Source organism: Eleutherodactylus coqui, chromosome 4, assembly GCF_035609145.1.
Source record: "Eleutherodactylus coqui strain aEleCoq1 chromosome 4, aEleCoq1.hap1, whole genome shotgun sequence".
NCBI classification, from domain to species: Eukaryota; Metazoa; Chordata; class Amphibia; order Anura; family Eleutherodactylidae; genus Eleutherodactylus; species Eleutherodactylus coqui.
The window spans coordinates 286701627-286724847 of record NC_089840.1 but is presented as its reverse complement, the minus strand read 5'-3'; the positions used below and the strand labels follow the sequence as shown (position 1 = coordinate 286724847).

Below are 23221 nucleotides of genomic sequence, written 5' to 3'. Positions count from 1 at the left end.
CCACCATTGACTTTTATTCAGATCTCTGTGTCTGAGTCTTCGTTAATTGGCGTTGTCACTAGTGACTGGCTATTTTAATTCTACCTGGTATTGGCAATTTCTTTAGGACCAAAACAATTTCTCTGACAATAGCGTCCCTGACCCACGTCACAGGCTTCTCACTAGCCAGGCCAGAAACTTACTGCACACTGATGAGGGGCAAACACCCCGAAACAGCTGTCTGTGTATGGATTCTGGCTTTGCTTTCAATTCCCATTCATTGTTACAAGGCTTGTATAAAGAATCTAACATTGACTTGCAGGAATGCTGCCTTCCAAAAGCAGAGGCATTATCGCATGTCCTGTATTTCCCATGTGTAACACGCTGTGAATGAGCGCAATGAAAGTCTATGGACTGTGTGTGGGCACTGTGTGTCGATACGCAGGAGAAATAAATTGCAGCATACTCTATTTCTCCGCATATCAAACACAGCCCTTGAATGGTCTATATGCAGGCATTGCAAAGCAGCAGCATTAGAAAAAAATAAATCTGAAAAAAGATCACACTGCGCATGTCCGTCACGAGCCGATCGCAGTCGTACGTGATGAGGCTGTCCCCTCTCACCAGCGCTATTCACGTTAGTGATTGAACCCCTTGCAATAGCTGTCCGGCCAAATCCCAGTATAAAAGGAATTACAGTGGGGGGAGTGGAATACAAACTGAGTCTATTCGCTGATGATCTGCTGCTCACATTAACCCAGCCGTTAATTTCTTTACCCAACCTGATGGGACTGCTGGATAAGTGGGCACTACTTTCGGGATCACATGGGGATTTTCCTCCATACCACATTGGCACTGACTGTTTCCTATAGCCGACACCCGCCGGCAACAGCTCTGATAAGCCACGCAGCTCATTGGAGCTATTAACCTTTCTGAATGGCCCAGGGCTATTATGGAAGAATGCCTAACAAGATATCCCCCTGGGGTGGCTTAATAGAATGCCTGTCAGATCACAATATAATGTAATGCTATGGTATTACATCATACTGCAGGAGCTATCAAAGTATCTGAAGTTGTTATCCCCTCTGGGGACTAAGAACAAAGTAAAAATAATCTAAAATCTAAGCAATGAAACAAAAATACATTTTGGTATCGCTGCTTCCGTAAAAGTCCGATCTATCAAAGTAATGCATTATTTAGGTTGTCAGAAAAAAAGAAACTAAAGAACACCAGAAATGTGCTTTTTTTTGGCCACCCTGTCTCCAAGAAGAAATGCAATAAAAAAAGATCAAAAAGTTATATATATTCCAAAATGGTACCAACGCAAACTACAGGACATCCTGCAAAAATTGAGCCCTCACACAACTGTGTCACCAAAAAACAAAAACGTTATTGCGGTCAGAAAAATAATTTGTAAAAAATTCAATATTTTTATTGGAATTTGTGCGCTGTAGGAACGAGACGCACTCATCGATGGCGGAATTTCACTTTTTATTTCATTTTACTCTACTTATAATTTTTTAATGGTACCCCTGAAAAATACAACTCGTTCCACATAAAACAAGTTCTCAGACATCTATGTCGATGGATAAATAAAAGACAATTTTTCTTACAGGGGGAGGACCGAAAAATGAAAAATAAGGGCCATGTCCTTGAGATGGATTTGCCCTCTGTTTGGTGTCTTTTTAGTTGTGGACAGCTAACATCTTCAGTTAGGAAAAAACTGAGTGTAAGTTGCCTGATTTGGTTTGCTTGGTAGGAGGCCTACAGATTCCCAACCCTTCTTTCTCGTGTTGGCAAGAATTGGATTATTACTGTACTGCTTGGAGTGGTCACTTCCAGGAGGGGGCTTCTGTTCATCACACCGCCCTCCTCCAGACTAAGTGCTGTTCTTGTACTGTTTTTCCTTTACTTCATTTGTGACATCACCGTTACATGTTCTAGGAGCACAGTATTTTTGTTTGATACCCCATTGGTAGTCTAACAAAGAATTTCTCTACTGTCTTTCTGTGTCATATCAGTCACAATATGTGCCAGACATATACACTGATAAGGAGACTGAACAGTGCAGAAATGATGCTTGCATGTCCAATATGGTGCATTGCTACAACTATAGCCTACCTTAGCCCCCTTGATAAAGCCTTGTAGTAAAACATGTTGGGAGGGCATGTGTTATATGTTTTTTTAGATTAGGTTTAGGGATGGATCCACTATACAATATGTTTTTGGATAGCTAGGCATCTAGGCAGTCTTTTTGTGGTTTAATAAAGACTTCTGACTGCCAAAAGTCACACCATTTCTCAATGGTGCATGCTGTGTGTGTGTTCTAGAGCAGTGTTCCCCAACTCCAGTCCTCCGGGACCGCCAACAGGTCATGTTTTCGGGATTTCCTCAGTATTGCACAGGTGATGTAATTATTGTGGGTGCCTCAGACATTGCACAGGTGTTCTTGATATTTTCAGCCTATGTCACAACTGTGATTTAGACATACTTAGCATAGCAATTTACTGAATCTTATATCTTGGCTTCTTCTTATAGCATCTTTATACTGGGACCCTGTGTGTCCCAGTATTGGCTGCTTGCAGTTATGTTGTTTTCCTGAGGACAGCATGCTATAATGATGTGGCTATAAATGACTGCCCTTTCAGCTTACCTAGGAAACATATAATCAGGCTGCTTGCATAGTACCTCTATTAACTCACACTTTTGTATCACCCTTTCAGCTTGTCTAGCTAACATACACTTAGTTCCTCTTGAATATAGTCCAGATCTAGTTTAGCCACCTACTCCTTTATTTTAAAGTGTCTTTGTCCTTTTTTGAGCGCATATATGTTAATAAAGTGTGCAATTAATTATTTTCTGTTTGGGAGGGTAAAACTCTTAGGCAATTTTCTTGATAATTGTTTGCTTAGCCTGGTAAACCCTAGGGCTCTCTCCTTTCCTTACAGCATACAGGCACAAAGATTTTCACTGTCACAGTTGTCATTGAGTTCATATGTTATCACCTTGCCTTCATACCCATCAAAACCACATCTTGTCAAGAACTCCAATAGCTTTTTCATCATTCTCTCCCACACAATCTGCTTGGTGGTCTTCCAGCCCTGTTCAACACTATTTTTTAGCACATCACCCATAGCTTACCTCAGGTTTCTCTGTCTCTTATGGCCCAGGTCTGGCTTGTCTCCCCTCTCTCTGCACACATAAATACTTACAGTTTCATCTTCTGGTCACAATTTAGAGAACCCCTCTGGAGCTGTTTCTTCCACAACTCATGGCACAGGTCTGTATTTTTGAAAACAAGCTTTTGCCTCAGTATCAACAGCCTGTTCAGCTCACCGTAATTGAAGAAATGCTAAATGTGAGCCTTATGCAACTCTCAGTAGTAGTAGTATACAACAACAAGGTACTTCCTCCTGGGTGATATACTCAAACAACAAGCTGCTTAGCACTTCTGTTGTCCTGCTTCAATCTCAGATTCTATGGTCAATACAGAAGGACACACTCGGGAGAGCAGAGAAAAAGAAAACCCAACCCTTCCTCTTAATGCGTATATGCCAAATTTGCCAAAATTCAATTGCCATCGATCATCTACAGTGCTAAATCGAAACAATTTTTTGTACATTTTACAACACAGTCACTATGTATTTGACGTCCACTGTCTTCTAAGGAATGTCAGTCAGATTTGGAAGAAGAAGGGGGAAGTGAGATATCACTCTCTAACAACCACGCGCTCCAAAGCAGACCAGACTTCCTAACTAACTCTAACTACCTCTTCCTTTCAGTCCCTTGAACTTTGCTATTCATTTACTCAATCTTTTTCTCAGGGCAATAATATGCATTCACAGCACTCACCTCACAAATGGCCGGACAACATTCTCGTACAGATTCCAAAATTACCCAAAAACATACCGGCCTGTTGGGTTCTTTGCATGGATCAAAGCATGATTATAATATTCCCTCCGTCTCCAGTGCAGATAGGCAAATCACAGCTGCAGAGAAAGACAGACAATTTGTAAGAAATAAAGTTTCTTACTTTTTCATTTGTAGAGCGCACTCTGTCTCTGTTTCCCGGGGGAGTGAAAAGCACTGAATTCTTCGCTGGGGCCTGGAGTAAGACCCAATGCCCTTGTTGGGCAGCAAATGTTAGTGAAAGCTTAAAGCTTGCATTTCCAAGTATGCTTCTGGGTTTCAAATTGGTTATTTGTTTGTTCAAGCTCAGAAATAACTTGTTATACCACAACCTATGAATTGACAGGCAACAGTTTTTATAGAGGCACATGCTTCAATTACAATAATTCAAATTTATTATATTGATTTATTACCATTGGTTCATAAAACTAAAATACAAATATGAATATGCATGATAAAGAATTTAACATCTAAATCACCAAATACACGCATTGTAATCATATATGATTGACTTCTTGGAACACGGGTACAGGAATGTATAACAATAAAATGTATGATATAAATATTTGGAACATGTGTGAACAGTGAGGAACAAATCATCTTGACATGCCAGTCAGTCTGGATGCTTCATAGCTATCTCCTGGCAGCTCTGGCCTCGCTGTTCACTCAAGGCTTTTTGAGCAACTATTTAATATCTACAAATTCTCATTTTAAAATGAATGCAAATGAAAGAGGCCTACGTGATGGCTACCTGCTACAAAATGGCTATGCATAGGAAAGAACATGGAGTCAAATTCATTTCACTAACAGTCTCTGACACTGTAAATGCACCTACATTGGAAATGTGATACCCTGTAAGCAAATACATTTACCCTTTAAGCAAATTTGTTATTAATCTTATTCTGTTTGCAATGCACTTATCAGACTTGTCAAGCGCATTAATACAAATTTATTTATCTACCAAACTTTCCTTAGGCACTGCACTCAGCTTTCCACACAGCACTGTATTTTTTCCTTAGCATTCTGTAATCTCTCAGACCTTTGATTCTTACTCACTCCTTTCCTGAGGAGGGATTACGTACTTTTTACTTCATCTAGCTTAACCCCTTTGAATTCGGCTAATTGTTTGACTGTCTTCACTCACACTTGATCGTTCCAGTTCACCAACACACACATTCCATATACAACACATACACTCATACTGTGTATGAGAAACCTTTCCCCCTTTTGGGGAAATAGGAGGAGTCAACCAGGAAGAATCACAGCACAATCATACACAGGTCTATTCAATTTAAGGAAGCAGTGGTTAGTTTTCCAGCGAGCCAAGATTTTGCTTTCCCTCCCTTTTTTGTGTCCCAGAGACACACCCTCATGAAGTTTTAGCAACTGAAATTTACAGGTCCCACCTTTTGCTGCTTAGCATTATGCTCACATCGTTGAAGCTGAGGAGATAAGAGAAAGCAGAAGCAACAACAAAGCACAGTACTGCAGCTTTTTTTATACACATAATAGCTTTTTCAGCCCTACCTCAATGGCTTCCCAAGCCCATAAACTGAATCAAGCAGACGCTGATCTGAAAGATTATTTTGGTTCTACCCCATCGGTAGTCTGACAAAGAATTTCTCTACTGTCTCGTCTTTCTGTGTCGTCAGTCAGAATGTGTGCCGGACGTATACACTGATGAGGAGAATGAACCGTAAATGCTGCTTGCATGTCCAATATGGTACATTGCTAAATTGCTATGTACTGTCAGCATATAGTCAGGATTCTCTCTGTTACAGTTGTCATTTAACTTCATGTGTTATCACCTTGCCCTCATACTTTTCAAAACCACATCTTGTCACCTTCCCTGTCAGCTTTCTGCTCTTTCTCCCACACAATTTGTTTGGTGGTCTTCCTGTTCTGTTCAACACTATTTCTTTCCCATCAACCAGTATCTAGGGGGTTGCTTACTTTGTGTTTGAGTTTATTATCTATTAGGTAGGGAATGTTCTTGACTCTTTTGTTTTACTGTGTTTGCCATCATTCTCCTGTAATTGTTGTTGGCCATGTAATGCATGGTTTCAATGCTCTTATTTATTTTCCATATCACCTTGCCTCTCTGGATACTGGAAAAGCTGAACTTCTCAATATTTTATATTTTCCCTTCCTCCCTCACATCTGAGAGGTCTCTGATATGCATTTGGCTTCAGGAAGTCTTTGATCATGATGGCAATAAAGTAAAGCTACATCTACACGGCAAGAGGATCACTCACATTTCACTCAAACGGCAGTTTGAGTGACAGTTCTTTTTTTTTTTAAATCAAAGAATTTTTATTGGCATTTGGTTCATACATGTACAAGGATTAGGTAATTGTTTCGCAATCAATGTTTTACAGAGTTGCATGTTACAACTTATTTCTAAACGGAGAAAAAGGAAAGTTGGAGGGAAGGAGCAGGGGGGGCAGGGGAAAATCAGGAAAGAGACTTAACCTTAACTCTAAGCTACCTAAACTCGTTGACACTGTATTTTCGCATGATGCTCCTATAAAGTCTTTGTTCTTGTTGTTCCGAAGAAAATACTCTTGTGGGTAGGCTTTGCGGTAGGGGATGAGATGACCCCCGTCCCCCTGGAATACTTGGTGTGTTCCCTCATATCCTCCATTAGGCAGGGTTAGCGGGTAGGCGGTGCAGGATGGGAAGATAGAGGGGAGGGGAAGGGGCAAGGGGCAGAGGATGGAGAAGATGGGGACTAGTTCCCGACTAGTCATAGCCTATTGGCATTTTCATTGCTTGGGCCCACACTGCCCAATTTTTACGAAACTGGGGTAGTGTGTCTTTTTGATGGGCAATCAATCTTTCGTGTACACAGTTTAATGAGACAATATCCTGCATTTCTTCTATAGATGGAATATGTTTGGATCTCCAATTCCTCACTATGAGACCTCGCGATGCATGTAGTATGTGAGATACTATTACTCTGTGGTTTCTGGGTGTGTTTCCTATACCTATTAAAAGCAGAGCAAATTCAGGTTCTAATTTGTTTGAGGTGTGTAGCAGGTTGGAGATATATTGTGAAATTTTAGTCCAGTATTGGCGTATGTGGGGGCAGGACCAGAATATGTGGAGTAGAGAGCCGGTTCCCCCACAACCTCTCCAGCAAAGAGGTGAGATGTCTTTTTTCATCTGTGACAATCTTAATGGAGAGCAATACCATCTGGTTAAGAGTTTTTGGTATTGTTCCCAGTGAGAGGCGCAGGCGGAGGACTTGTGGGCCCATTTAAGGGCATCGCACCACATGTTTTGAGAGAATTTCTTATTCAAGTCTTTTTCCCAGTTTAGGAAATTTATCGTTTTCTTGAAAAATTGGATGCCAGAAAGACAGGTGTATATGGTTTTTGTTAGTTTTTTCTGTGTTGCTATTTTTGCGTTTAACAGGTCGTTAAGAGGGTCTGGAAGGGATACGGAGGTGGCTTTATGAGCTTTTAAGTAGTTGCAGATACGGAGATATGTATATTGTTCTGATGGGGGAACTGCATATTTTTCCTGTATCTGTCGAAAGTCAAGTAGGTTGCTACCCTGGAACAGGAGTTAGCTAAGAGATAAGTCTTCCAGTTGGGAGCTCCTGTTGTGGTTGATTCAATAGTCGCCCATTTTTTATCAGTCTCCGAGTTAAACCAGTGTCTGGTCTGGTCGATTAAGAAGGTTTTATGGTAGTTTCGGAGGTTGGGAATCCCCAATCCTCCGAATTTCAGAGGCCTGTTTAGGATAGAAAATGCCACTCTGGGTTTTGCTCCTCTCCATATGAACTTGCACATTTGCTGGTGAAATGTGGCAAATATGGAGTCCAGGATAGGTACCGCGATGGTCCTGAAGTAGTACAAAATTCAAGGAAGTATATTCATTTTGTACAGTATCACCCTGCCCATCCAGCTGGGCTCGTATGTGGAGAGGCGATCTAGTTCTTTTTGTATTGAGGTCTTCAAGAAGGGAACGTTTGCTGAAGGGAGGGCGTCAGCTGAGGGAGTTAGGGCGATTTCTAAGTAGGGTAGGGAGTCAGCTGACCAGAGTGACAGTTTTGAGGGATCACTTTCCTTGAGCTCTTAAATAGCTAATTAGCTACTTAAGAGCTTATTAGTGTGTGCATGAAGGTTCCCCCTGTTTGCAGAAGACAGCTTTGTTCTCAGAGCTCTCAGTGGGTATCCCGCTGAGCTGATAGTGCCGAGAACAGCAGGAGCTGCTTTGTTCTCAGAACTATCACTAAAAGCTCTGTGCGGGATACCAGCTGAAAGAATGCTGGTATGCCTCTGAGAACTCAGAGTGCGGTGCTGATAAGAGGGTGATCGCTGACTTTTAGCTTGCTAAAAGTTAGCGATGAACGAATAGTGCATGAAAAGTGCACAATGGCCGCGCGTTTACATGCAATTTTTATCACTCAAAAGATGGCTTTTGAGCGAATTTTGAGCGATAATCGTTGTGTCTTAATAGGCCTTAAACAAGGGACAAGAGGATAGTAAATACCCCCTGCTAGCGAGAATTGACACCTCTGGTATTACCCACAGACATCCTGGCTCCAAGATTCAAATCAGAAGAAAATCTCTTAATAAGCATTATTGGTTGTGCGAAGGTCCTAGCCTCATATGAATTATATTTCCGGAATCAGGCAGGCCAGCCGAATAAAATGCATCTACACAAATTGAGGTGCGGACCCAGAACACCTTCCAAATGGTGTATCCGTGTACCTAGCTATAATTTCCGGGTCATACTTTTTATTGCTGAGTAGATAAACTCATGATGGGAAATATGACAGGTATATTCCCGATCAGAGGATCTCCTGCCGAGATATGGCACAAATAGGGAACTATGGTTTTACACAGATACCTCCACCTCCACCCCACCCCTCCTGAATGACCCCAGAGAGGGTGGATGGAGGTGTGTTCTGGGGAAACCTTTAAGAACCAAGGGGGCATAGGTCCTGGGTGTCAGACCTTCAGAGGTGCGCCAAGGCTTATGGACTGTCCTGTTTTTTCCTGTGACTCTGCACAAATCAGAACCCTGGGCTGAGCATCCCAAATCCAATATCTTTCTGTTATTTTCCACTTGTTTTATTTTAAGTACTGTCTGTTGTGTATGCCTATAAACCTTGTCTTCATTGTAACATCCTTTTCTGTATATTTTTACATACATATTGATATTTAGCACTGCTAGTATTTTTTAGAATAAATCTACAGTTTATTAGTTGAACCTTGTCCGTTTTAAAAGGAACCATAACTATGAAAATTGTGTTCATAATTCATAGTCTGGTTTCAGCTAACGTTAAAAGCTGGTGGTGGCAGCAACTGTGTGTGGGTATTGCATAGTGCTGAAGGCATAAGACTGGATCAGGCAGTGATTTGAGCTTTCATTCTGCATGTATGCAGAAGCCTGGAAAAGCTGGGTACAAATCCACCTTTATCCGAACAACTCCATGCTTGCAACCTCGCTAGAGTGATCGATCGAGGCTCTGCCGTCAAAAGCGGTTATAGCGGCAAGAGCACTTGGAGTAGTCGATCCTTGACAAATTGGTGACAGAGGTGGGATCAGTCAGTTCCCCCCTCTCTCTCCCCCACAGAGACCTCCTCTGTTGCTTTCACTTTTACAGCAGTTTAAGATTGGGGTTATTGTCGGGTCTATTTCAGTCTATCCATCTTTATTCTGGAATGATGTGTTTCATAAGTAATTTTGTTCCTTAGGAGATTATTGATACCTTATCTTTGTAGTGTGTCTTGGCCTTCTTTGGGCTTTGAGATAACTTAAAGGGGTTTTCAATAGCCCCCCCGTTCGGCGCGAGACAAACCCGATGCAGGGGTTAAAAAAGAAAACGGGATAGTGCTTACCTGGATCCCCGCGCTCCGGTGACTTCTTACTTACCTGGTGAAGATGGCCGCCGGGATCTTCTCCCTCGGTGGACCGCAGGTCTTCTGTGCGGTCCATTGCCGATTCCAGCCTCCTGATTGGCTGGAATCGGCACGTGATGGGGCGTAGCTACAAGGAGCCGCTCTTCGGCACGAGCGGCTCCATTCAGAAAAGAAGAAGACAGGACTGCGCAAGCGCGTCTAATCCGGCGATTAGACGCTGAAAATTAGACGGCACCATGGAGACGAGGACGCTAGCAACGGAACAGGTAAGTGAATAACTTCTGATAACTTCTGTATGGCTCATAATTAATGCACAATGTACATTACAAAGTGCATTAATATGGCCATACAGAAGTGTATAACCCCACTTGCTTTCGCGGGACAACCCCTTTAAGGGATGACGTCGTTAACTATTATGAGCTTTGTTGGGAATCCCCATTTGTATGGGATGTTATTTTCCTGGAGAAGGGAGGTGATAGGATTGTATTTTTTCCTTGCAAGAATAGTTGCCTGGGATAAGTCGGCAAAGATTTGGATCTTATCGTAGGGCTGTGGAAGATTCCCTCGCTGCTTGCATCATACTTTCTTTGATATAAAAGAAATGTACACGTTCTACGATGTCCCTAGGAACATTTTCAGATATTGTTTTTGGACGTGGTAGCCTGTGAACCCTATCCATGATTAGTTCCTCCTGTTTGGAGTCTGGGAGCAGCATTTTGATAAGACGATTTATGAATTCTGGGAGATCCGTCGAGGAGACTGTTATTGCTAGCCTGGCATTTTTATGCTGTGTCTCCTTCTATCCTCGAGCTCTGCTAGCTTTAGTTTGATACTTTCAGGATCATCAGCTATACTATAATGTGCGTCAACTAATTTGTTATGTGAATTTGTTAGTTTACCCATCTTAGCCTCCAGATGATCCACTCTGCCCCCTAGTGCATTAATGGTGGAATTAAGTGTAGCGTTCAGTGAGATTATGTCCTTTTACAAAGAACGCCTCAGAGCTATTATCATATCTCTGATGAAGCATTCTGATGCTGCCTTGGTGCTGCAGAAAATTTGTAAGTAAAGGATCTTCTTCCTCTGGGGCTTTGTGATGACTTATCTGCAATTGCTGTGTCAGGCAGAGCTGGAGGCTCCTTTGCTCTATAGCACATGTGTCAAACACAAGGCCCGCGGGCCGAATCCGGCCCGCTGCCTCATGTTATGTGGCCCGCGGCATGCCGACGGCCGCTCACCACTGTAGTGATTACCAGCTGGGGTGCCGCAGCTCCCCACTTGTAATCACACTGACAGCGCTGATCCCAGCGCACACTCTGACATCAGAATCCTTCTCCCCTGAGTCCCCTGCTCTTCAGTTCCGCAGGAGAGGACTCAGGGAGGAAGCGTGCCGTGCTGCACCTGGGCGCATAGGAACTTTTTCCACAAGGCTTTTGCACTATTGAGCAATTCCAGCAACCTGATTGGTTGTCTGGGTTGGCTGATTCACAGTGATTGGTTGTTTGGGTTCGCTGATTCACCAAGCAACCAATCAGGTTGCTGGAATTGCTCAATAGTGCAGAAGTCTTGTGGAAAAAGATAATATGCCACCCGGGCTCACCACGATCCGAGGAGGAGCAGCGCTGACAGCAAGGAGGAGGTAAGCATATGGCTGGGGAAGGGGGAAGTTGATATTGCTGCTGGGGGGTGGGGAGTTAATATTGTTGTTGCTGGGATGAGGTTAATATTGCTGATTGCTGCCGGGGGTGAGGGGGTTAATATTGCTGGTGTGTTGGGGGGGGGGGGGTGAGGGGGGTAAATATAGCTGATGTGTTGGGGGGGGTTAATATTGCTGCTGGGAGGGGTTAATATTGCTGCTGGCAGGGGGTTAATACTGTTGCTGGGAGGGGGTTAATATTTCTGCGGGGGGGAGGGGTTAATATTGCTGGGAGGGTTAATATTGCTGCTGGCAGGGGGTTAATACTGTTGCTGGGAGGGGGTTAATATTTCTGCGGGGGGGGGGGTTTAATATTGCTGCTGGGAGGGGTTAATATTGCTGCTGGCAGGGGGTTAATACTGTTGCTGGGAGGGGGTTAATATTTCTGTGGGGGGGAGGGGTTAATATTGCTGGGAGGGTTAATATTGTTGCTGGGTGTGGGGGAATAATATTGTTGCTCGGTGGAGGGTTAATATTGCTGCTGGCAGGGGGTTAATATTGCTGCCGGGTTGGGAAGGGGATGGGGGGTTAATATTGCTGCTGGGAGAGGGTTAATATTGCTGCGGGGGTGGCGTGGTAATATTGCTGGTGGGGGTTAATATTGCTGGGAGGGGGTTAATATTGCTGCTGGGTGGGTGGGGGTTAATACTGTTGCTGGGAGGGGGTTAATATTGGTGCCGGGGGAAGGGGCTAATATTGCTGCTGGGTGGGGGGGTTATATTGCTGCTGGGAGGAGGTTAATATTACTGTGGGGTACCCTGTTACTACTGGGGCCACTGTGGGGGGCAATATTTTTACTGGGGCCACTATGAGAGTCACTATTATTACTGCGACCACTATAGGGGTCACTATGACTACTGCGACCACTATAAGGGTCACTATTAGGGCTCGTTCACACGGGTGTAATTGCATTTCGGTCGCACAAATACGCTATGTATTTGCGCAATCAAAAACCGCTTATGCTTACGTATTTGGGCATGCAGAAAAGAACGCAGATGGGCCCCTGAAATGGTGCGCAAATATGCAGTGAATACATCGGTTTCCTGTGCATTCGCCACGTATTCACTTCAATGGCCTATTGGGGTGCGTAGTAGGTCCTGCTGTGTGAAAATATACATCATATGAATGAAATTACTGAGATCAATGGTTTCTATTCACTGTATATTATGTACGCAAATACGCTGGTGTGAACGGACCCTTACTGTACTGTCTTACAATCGGCCCTTTGAAGGTCCCCATAAGCCTGATGTGGCCCTCGGTGAAAATGAGTTTGACACCCCTGCTCTATAGTTTCCCAAACTCTATTCCTCAGGGATCCCCACAGGTCATGTTTTCAGGATATCCCATAGTAAGAACACCTGTGTGTGAGGCACTCACAATAATTACATCACCTGTACAATATTGAGAAAATCCAGAAAACATGACCCGTGGGTGTCCATGAAGACTGGAGTTTGGGAAATACTGCTCTATAGGGTGATTGCTGCTCTATTCTGTCTTTTGGGAAATTTGGGCTGTCCCTGCAAGGTGGCGACGGCTCTGCATTTGGCCATGTGCTTGGAAGACTGTCCTCCTCCTCTCTCTGCTCTCCCTGCTGCTACTGTCTGCCATTTGATCAGGGAGCAGGGAATCTCCTCCGTCCACTGCTCCCAGCATCAGTTTCTTCACCACAGTGGGTCCCACTGCTGTCCGCTCTGATGCGCTTTCCTGATCACAGGCTATGAAGAAGTCTGTGAGTCGGTTTTGCCCCCACTTCATCTGCCTCCTTTCTTAGCTTTCACTTTTAGCTGTCTCTGCAGCTGTGAGGTGAGCCATGGGTTATTTTATTCTGTTGCCTGGAGGTATGGAGCTTCACTCTCATGCTGCTGCTTCCTTCTCCATCCAGGCCACGCCCCCCCCAGAGCTTTACTGGGTTTTAATAGTACTATAATAGCAATATCATAAAAGAAGTAGGCAGTTCTCCAAAAGGGCCTGTTGTAGCGTGTCTTGAATTAATGTGGAAGAAATCATATAATATTTTGCAGTGCGGGTTGTTATGGATGTGACAATACCAAATTTGTGTAGATTTTTTGTTTGTTATATTTTGTCAATGATGAAAGCCTCGTGTAAGGGCTACAGACAAACTTATGGTGCCATAAAGCCAATAATATTAGCTTCACAATGACATCAGAAGCATATCAATAGCTCTGATAGAACCGGAGCTAAAGCCATTTAATACAGAACAAACTCCGTCCAAAACTGTAATGTTCTTTTCTTGCAGAATGGACAGATATTGAAACAAACTCCTGGGGGGGTTGATGACCCAGCTATGTTTTTCATTGTCTTGTTAAAAGTGCCATCACATCTTTTTTTTTTTTGTCGACATAGCCATATGAGGGCTTGTTTTCTTAAGGACAAGTTGTATATTTAATGGCACCACTTTGTTTTGTGGGTTATTTTTTTTATTTTACATTGGATTTTTTTCACTAAGTTGTTATTGAACATTTCTGAACACTTTGTTTTAATCTCTCAAGGTTGACTTGAAGATTTGATTAGTACATTTCTAAAATAACCCAATGCATTATTTTAATGCAGTATACTATGTATATGCCGTAGCCTATTAGGCTTTGACAGTGCTGAGATCTGAAAGGCTGAGATAGCTGATGGATATGGAGGCTTTTGTTAGGCTTCCTGCTGCCATGGTAACCCATCATCATGATCACATCATGTGGTGCTGATGGGGGGACACCCCTCTCCCTCTTACCCATTTACATGCAGCTTATAATTGCTATTGATTGAGGCATAGAAAAGATTAAATGGTTGGGATTGGAGGTTTCTCTACTCTCAGCCGTTACAGTAGGACCCCGGCTGTGAGTAGACCACCAAACACCCAATTTGCACCTACTAGATTACAGGAGCTTTAAACCTGCACCATAAATTTACCATAGCATGGGTTTAAAGTACAGTACTAAATGCTGTATTATTACAGGATTGTGTATGATTTTGCATTGTCTTCTCTTTTTTCGATCCAGGATCCTCGGCTGATATTTTATATGCCAGGTGATTTTCCTGATTGACTCGACAAGGATGGAGAGGAACCGGGACAAGATGGCGGAGAGTATATTCAACCTCACCCTAGAGATACTCTTCCAGCTTACAGGAGAGGTGAGAGATTTTGGGGATGACGTCACGTTCCATCATTCTTATCTCTGTCAGTCTCTGTTCACATCTACGGCTGAGGATTTACTGCCGATTAGGTCATAAATGCTGGAAAATAATAGAGCCGGCTGGGCAGTTTTACTGGTAAAATGACAGATACCCAACAGATCTATTATAAGGCAATGGGGTACTTGGGTGCTGCTGATGTCGACTATATAATAGATCCGACACTCGATGAGTAGAACAAAGAAATTGATGAACACAGAGGTGAACAGAACCTTAATAACACATGGATATAATAGAGACATGAAGGACTCTGGAAATGCCTGCAGTGATATTGATGGATGTATATCCCCATAAACAGGATTACACGGTAGTGAAGAAGACTTCTAGTGATGGCTGTCAGGCCCCGGTGTCTGATGGATGGGGAAGACCTCTGAGCCCAATCACAGGGCCTCCACCTCACCCCCTGATACTGGAGGAGATCAATGAGCAGAAGATCCTAGAACTCACCAACAAGATGATTGAGCTGCTGACTGGAGAGGTGACGCTGCTGGGAATGCTGGGACATTATACAGTAACGCTATGGTGGTATAACGTGTCTGGGTGATGACGGTATCATTGTGTTGTCAGGTTCCTATAAGGTGTCAGGACGTCACGGTTTATTTCTCTATGGAGGAGTGGGAGTATTTAGAAGGACACAAGGATCTGTACAAGGATGTCATGATGGAGGACCACCAGCTCCTCCCACCACCAGGTAATAAACAGGACTAAATCCACATGGCCTTTATTATTTGTATGTAGAGAATGAATTCAGTGGCTGTCTGTGTTTTCTGCAGGTAGATCCAGTAAGAGAACAGCAGCGGAGAGATGTCCCCGGCCTCTTCTTCCACAGGATGATCAGGTAGATGGAGAGAAGGTCTCATGAAATCTTCCCTCTGGTCTGTAGGACGGCTGGGAAGGTTTTGTGTTTAGTCTTATTATATGATTGATACTTGGGTAATGCGAAAGCTGGAGATGGCAGGATTAGAGCCGACCGCAGACATTAGATCTCCGCATCTTATCACTATTTTCTGGTTCTGGAGACTTCTGGTTGGAATAAAGAAGCAACAGGTTGGAGTTATACAGGAGACCTGCAGCTATTTGGCCCAGATCACTACTGCTGTCATGTCATTCCGGCTCCTCATACTAATTAATGACCTTTTCTGGCCATTTAAAACCTTCCACACGACTTCTCCAACTGTGTGATGACTTTTACAATATTTATTTCACAGCTTGTGAATCCGGATGAAGATCTGATCCCTATTGATGCTACAGAGACACATGTGAGGGGGTATCAGCCGTGTAAAGAGGAGATCCCTACAGATAACCCCCCAGGTGAGGCTACATGTAGAGAAGATAAGGTGTTGATTCCAGCAGTACAACAGAAATAGATCCAACTTTTTGGAAAGCCATGTAAGTGCACACTCAGTAGTAGATCCTGACTTCCTGGATCCCTCAAGACAATACGAAAAGCAAGTAACAGAGCAGCACAAAGAGATTTTCAATGAAAGATGTTCAGCATCCTAAGATGCCTTCTTTATTTCTTCTCCATAAAAGCAGTGATGTTTCGGCCATGGTGCGGCCTTTGTCCTACAATGTGGAAGTACTCGGTTTCAATGGAGATGAAAAATACAGAAAGCTTTGGTCCATTAGATTGGTTGTCAGATTAGGTGCTCCATTAAATATTGTGAGAACTATTGTTGGGAAATGCTTTTAGAAATTCAATTTGCATGAATATGTAATATAGAAATATAAAAAAATATATATAATTGTTATTTTATATTCAAAAATATTAGAATCTGTTTTATTCTCGGCAGATGACGATGCCAGGAGTTCAGAGGGACATCTGATATCAACAGATTGTAAAGTGGAAGATAATGATATCATTCAAGATACATATGTAGAGCCTGCCACTATCCCAGATATACCCTCAGTCCTTCACAGCAACGACCTATCATCTGATCCCTCTAAACAGCTTCCATCTTCTGATTTATCACAGACTAGTTGGCAACACAAAATTTACAGAAGAGATGTTGAACATGAAGGAGTTGACACAAGAAAAAAGCCATATTTATGTTCAGAATTTGGGAAAAGATTTCCCCAGAAATCAAATAATATTAGATATCAGGGAACTCACACGGGGAAGAAGCCATTTTCATGTGCAGAATGTGGGAAATGTTTTACCCAGAAATCATATCTTAGTAAACATACAAGAATTCACACAGGGGAAAAACCATATTCATGTTCTGAATGTTGGAAAGGTTTTAATGAAAAACCATATTTGGTTATACATCAGAGAATTCACACAGGAGAGAAACCATTTTCATGTTCGGAATGTGGGAAATGTTTTACCGAGAAATCAGCTCTTCTTAGACATCAGAGCACTCACACTGGAGAGAAGCCATTTTTATGTTCTGAATGTGGGAAATGTTTTACGCAGAAAGCACATCTTGTTGACCATCAGAGAACTCACACAGGCGAGAAGCCATTTTCATGCCCTGAATGTGGGAAAAGTTTTACCAAGAAAGCACATCTTGTTAACCATCAGAGAACTCACACAGGCGAGAAGCCATTTTCATGCCCTGAATGTGGGAAAAGTTTTACCAAGAAATCAGGTCTTGTTAATCATCGGAGAATTCACACAGGGGAGAAGCCATTTTCATGTTCAGAATGTGAGGCCTGTTTTACCCAGAAAAGATATCTTGTTAACCATCACAGATTTCACACAGGGAAAAAGCCATTTTCATGTCTTGAATGTGGGAAAAGTTTTACCAGGAAATCAGATATCAGTAAACATCAGAGAATTCACACAGGGGAGAAGCCATTTTCATGTTCAGAATGTGAGACATGTTTTACCCAGAAAAGATACCTTGTTAACCATCAGAGAACTCACACAGGGGAGAAGCCATATTCATGTCCTGAATGTGGGAAAAGGTTTACTCAGAAATCATGTCTTGTTAGACATCAGAGAACTCACACGGGAAAGAAGCCATTTTCATGTTCAGAATGTAAGAAATGTTTTACCGATAAAAAATATCTTGTTAAACATCAGAGAAATCACATGGGGGAGAAGCCATATTAATGTTTTGAATTTCAGCCACATTTTCTTAACCATCAAATAATTCATCAGAGAAGAAGCAATTTTTTGTTATTGTTTTAGCTATTCTTTTTAATTAATAATAATGACAATAATCTTTATTTATATAGCGCCAACATATTCTGCAGCGCTTACAATACAGGGGAAATAACACAGAACCACGGTTACATGAAGTAATCAATTGGTGAAAACAGTAGGGGTGAGGGTCCTGCTCCAACGAGCTTACATACTGCAAGTAATGGGGTGATACAGAAGGTAAAGGGGCTGGAGATGTGCACTGTATGGCGAGGTGGAGAGTGAGGGATACTATACACACAGACAATGGTCACACCGTATAGTGGCGGAATTAGGATGACTGCAGGTTCTGGTTGATTACGGTTAGCAGGGATTGTAGTCTGTGGGACAGGGAACATGTTAGCAGGTGGAGTACTGAGTGCTTTGGTTTAGGGGATATGGTATGCCTCCCTGAAGAGGTGTGTTTTTAGAGCACGCCTGAAGTTTAGTGTGTCAGTGATTGCCCAGATATTTTTTGGTAGCACGTTCCAGAGGACTGGTGCTGCTCTTGAGAAGTCTCGGAGACGGGAATGAGAGGTTCAAATTAGAGGGGCACTCAGTCTGATTTTATTAGCAGAGCGAAGGGCCCGGGCTGGCTGGTGGATTGAGATGAGGGAAGCAATGTAGGGTAGGCGGTGCTGTGGAGCACTTTGTGGATGAGGGTAGTGAGTTTAAATTGTATTCTGTATTTGACGGGCAGCCAGTGCAGTGACCAGCACAGGGCAGAGGCGTCCAAGTAGCAGCTGGACAGGAAGATAAGCCTGGCTGCTGCATTCAGGATGGATTGTAGAGGGTATAGTCTGGAGCAGGGGAGGCCTATCAGCAGCGAGTTGTAATAATCGAGCCGAGAGTGGATAGGGGCAACAGTGAGCATTTTTAATGTGTCCATGGTGAGAAAAGGGTGTATTTTAGCGATGTTCTTGAGGTGCAACTGACAGGTTTGGGCAAGAGCTTGGATGTAGGGGATGAAGGAGAGGTCAGAGTCGAATATGACCCCAAGGCAGTGGGCGTGCTGTCTGGGAGTTATGGTGGTGCCACACTTGGAGATAGAGGTGTCAGGATGAGGTCGGTTACTAGAGGGTGAAAACACCAGTAGGTCAGTTTTTGAGAGGTTCAGTTTTAGGTAGAGAGAGGACATAGTGTTAGAGATAGTGGACAGTCGGTGGCGTTCTGGAGGTATGTTGCTGTGATGTCCCAGGAGGACATGTATAGCTGGGTATCATCAGCATAGAGATGGCACTGGAAACCAAATCTCCTGATGGTCTGTCCAACAGGGCCAGTGTAGATGGAGAAGAGGAGGGGGCTGAGGACCGAGCCCTGGGAGACCCCAACAGCAAGGGTAAGAGGAGGGCAGGTAGAGCCAGCAAAGCAGACAAATTGATAAATAGTACTAAAAAAATTAAAACGTTCCTTCCTTCCCAGCACTCGTAATGACATGTACTGTTTCTCTGCAGCTTCTAGGATTAAATTTAGCTCAATTTCCAGTGATTTAAGCCAATAGATACTGCTACTGTTGACAACAGCATCTAGAGGGTTTGGTGAGCTATTGGGCTCCCTCCTTCACCCCATCAGCATCCTCATAATGAAATCATCATGTGCCCATAATAATGGCATAATGGAATGCCATGTTTAGTGGCCTAGGGTAGTCAGTTTTTTCACTGACAGTAATAGGCCTTACATTAGTGTTTCATCTAACTGATTGCATCTTCAAGTTCTTTTATCTGACAAATAAATGTGGTAAAAAATATTTCTCATCCGTATCATGGGGAGACACCGCTTAAGACCTTGTGTATAGCTACTGCCACTTGGAGGGGGACACTAAGCATACTTTTGAGACAGCTTGAATAATTTCTTGTATTTTGTGTATTTGTTAGAAGGTTGGGTCCTGGCTAGCGATGAGCGAACAAGCTCGTTTATGACAATTACTCAATCGAGCATCGCTTTTTTTCGAGTAACTGCCTACTCGGGCAAAAAGATTCGGGGGGGGGAGCTCTCTCTCTCTTTCACCCCCGGCGCCCCCCGAATCTTTTCGCCCGATTAGGCAGTTACTCGAAAAAAGCGATGCTCAATCGAGTAATTGCTCTAAACGAACACATTCGCTCATCTCTAGTCCTGGCCCTTTTAAATGAATTAATTCCACAGTGGGGGTTGGGGGGACAGCCTGGAGCCTCTAATGCTTATTTGCAGCCTGAACATTTTTAATCCAAATTTAATAAAAATATGAACCTAAACAGAAACGTATCTGACTTGAATAAATTGTGTGTCTCACTGCCCCCCATCCTCGCGCACACTCCATATCATTACTATACAACCTGATTATCAGTCTCTCTTCCTAAGAACTCCCTTATTACTGTTCTTCCTAGGAGGAGCTTGGGATGATACTTGATGAATCACAATAGACCAAATGTTATCAGTTTGCACATAGACCCCTTATTGCTAAAAAAGCACAAGAAACCTCCTTTAAAATTGTCTTCCGGTAGAGAGTGACTTCCATACTCCATTGGTGCAGAAAAGTCCCAGGCACATGTTAGATGTGTGGGGTGGAAAGGGAGAGAACGACACAATAAGCTGGAGTTGTCCACCAGCTCATGGATTTTGGTCCTAGGTCTTGATGCTCACAAAAGAGATGACAGGGACTAATATTGCTAAATCCTCTGAAGCAACCCTTCTGTTTATGATCACCACAACTCACAGTAGTTACAAAAGATCTGTGGTGAGCTTTTTGCTCCAACCAGACAAGAACGTCCTCCCACGTAACTGAAAAAGTTAGGATTTCCCATCTTTGGGAGAGTGGTTTGCTGAATTTTCTGTTCTGAACAGAATGGAAGACCTTATAGCTTCCAAACCAACTGGTAGGGAGAGATATTACCGGATATGGAGGGCCTGGGTAGAATTTCAGCAGACTATCACACAAAGATCTAGGTGGCCTGGGCTATCTACTCTGGGTGTCCCCTATATTCTTCAGTCTTGTGTCCTGCTCCACCAGGAACGGTCTAGGGAATAGGATGCTCAGCACCTGCAAGAAAAAATGATACCTACTGCTGTCTGTATTGTCCTTACTTTTTCCTTTTCCCAGTTCCATTGTCTTTTCTATTCCTATTCCCATGTTCATCTCTAAAAATGTGTTTGGAATGTTCTTTCTTTTCTTTCTTGTTTTGTAAATTCTGTTTTTATTAAATTACATACATATAACAGATTGATTTCCATGCAAAAATCTAATTATACAAAAGCTTGAGTGTAACATCATAAATAAAACATAACTTGAATTTGAATAAGGGAGGGAAGCGGGGGAAATAGCATGAGGGGGTAAAGGTCTGAAGTAAGGGAGTAAGGTTGAGAGAGAAGACCTCCTGGGAGGGGTATGACCTTGAAAAATGAATACATAGTGTTTATTGGTTAGAGACGTGAGATATTTCACATCCGAAAGAACAAACCGCTTAAAACAGTTTGGACCATGGGTCCCGGGTATGCCTAAATATTTCATGAGTTCTGTTAGCCCAACTTGTTAGCACCTCAAATCTACAGATTTTGTTTACTTTTGCAATCGATTGGTTAAATGTAGGTGTTGAGGATTGCATCCACATGAAAATGATTAAAATGTTGCCACTAAGATCATGTGTGTAATGAGGTTAGACTCATGAGGGCCTGTAGGCTGTAGAGGGTTTGGACAAGAACACATACTCTGAAGAGAGACTAAAGGGGCTGTTGGTTATGCAACATATAGCTTTTTCTATCTGATTCCAAAAAGGGCGCAGGATCGGGCAGTGCCACCAAAAATGCATTAGAGGAGTGCGATTTTACTGCTAGTGTGGCATTGTGCCATGATAATGCATTCCAGATCAGTTGGGGTTCGGGTTGATGAAAAACGTTCATTAAATTTGGCGAAGAGTTTTGATAGGTGGAGCAATTGTAAGGGTTGTAAAGGGGGGCAAGTTGTTTGAGAGAGTAAGCTTTCTGTTAGCTGTTTATTCTTTAGTACAAATATCAAATATTGAAAGATCTTTAAGCAATAGCCTAATTTGCTGTGTGTGGATATTTCCAAAGTGTCAAAAATCAGACTCAGGGGAATTGTGGACGATAGGTGGGGAGCCAGGGGAGGATCAAAAGAGAGCTTCGTATAAATTTGGGGTGATACGTACGATAAATCTCTTAGGAAGTTCATTCCATAGGAGGCCTGAACTAAGGCCACTCTCACACAAGCTGACAGCAAAGGGCCACGATTTCGATTGCAGCACTTTGCCGCAATATTACTTCCACCCACACCCGGCTCGCACTATTGTTCATAAGTGGACAAGCCTTGTTGCTTTGGACACTGGTAATTGGGTATCCGTTATCTACTCTGGAGTTGGATAAGGGATGGTGGCGCTTCATTTGGAATGCTGCCCTTCCTGTCATAACTGTCAATCCGAAACAAGTGACAGTATCCGTTGGTTACTAGACCGAGTTTATTTAGTACCCCATACACTTTGACTTTATGTTGTTTGTCCTTGAAGCCTTTCATTTTAATTTTATTAATAGTAAAAGTTACATTTTAAAGTAAAGTCAAGTCAGTGAAGGCGTTCTAAACTTTTTTTGATTCCCCTGCTTCTGTGATGAACTATCCCATATTCAGACATCGGGTTTAGTTATAAATTACAATATTAAATATGGCGAGAGCGGTTTTGATTTTGATTATAATAGGACTGGGTTGGATCCTGAGCCCATCTGCCCTTTGGTCTGTATGTTTGTCGTAAAGAGAGACAACATTTTTGTCATACAGGTTGTCAAAGTTTTTATTTTTTATCTGTATCCCAAAGTATTCAATGTGGGAATCCGGCCATTGGAACTGAGAAGAGGATTGTAATTTCTTTGTGATATCTGAGGGAGGGTTATGAAATGTTCTGTATTTTCTGTACATTGTTTGGGAAAACTGAATAAACTTTTAATTGGAAGAAAAAAGTTTTGGTCAGAAATCATTGTGCTGCATGATAGACTTATTGGGCTTGATTTCCACTATTACCCTCTATTGGTCTTCTCTCCATTGTACTGGAGCCGTTCTCCATGCCAAGAAAGGTCTTTTCAGATTTTTCATGACTGCTGGGACTATTATACCAAAGCATTGGAAAGCCTCTATGATGCCGTCCATGAATAAATGGGTGATGAAGGTTAACCCCTTATTGATCAGCCCATTGTGTTTTTTTGTCCTGCTAAAGTGGGTTTTAATCCCTGAGGACATAAAAACATGCTTCCTGCAGGGATTAAAGCCACGTGGGCTATGGACGTGACAGCTCCATGCTGTTGGTGCTCGGAGGTAGCTGACAACATGGAGCTGTCATCCCAGGCCCCATTCCCCTGTTCCCGGCAATGCAATCAGCGTTATCGCATTAAAATGCAAAAAACATTTTTAAAAAAAGTAAAAGTTTCATCTGCTCTCATGGATCATATCCGTGAGGG

At 42.8% G+C, this 23221-nt stretch overlaps 1 protein-coding gene across 1 annotated transcript in view; it reads left to right on the top strand.

Moving 5' to 3' along the window:
• LOC136626748 (zinc finger protein 850-like) overlaps positions 1 to 23221 on the top strand; it is a 139613-nt gene that overhangs the window by 85360 nt on the left and 31032 nt on the right. Inside the window, exons 10-13 of the mRNA XM_066601754.1 lie at positions 15413 to 15499; positions 15870 to 15972; positions 16455 to 17709; positions 19063 to 19127. Of these exons, the coding sequence (XP_066457851.1) occupies positions 15413 to 15499; positions 15870 to 15972; positions 16455 to 17709; positions 19063 to 19127 (1510 nt within the window). The remainder of the gene's footprint in view (positions 1 to 15412; positions 15500 to 15869; positions 15973 to 16454; positions 17710 to 19062; positions 19128 to 23221) is intronic.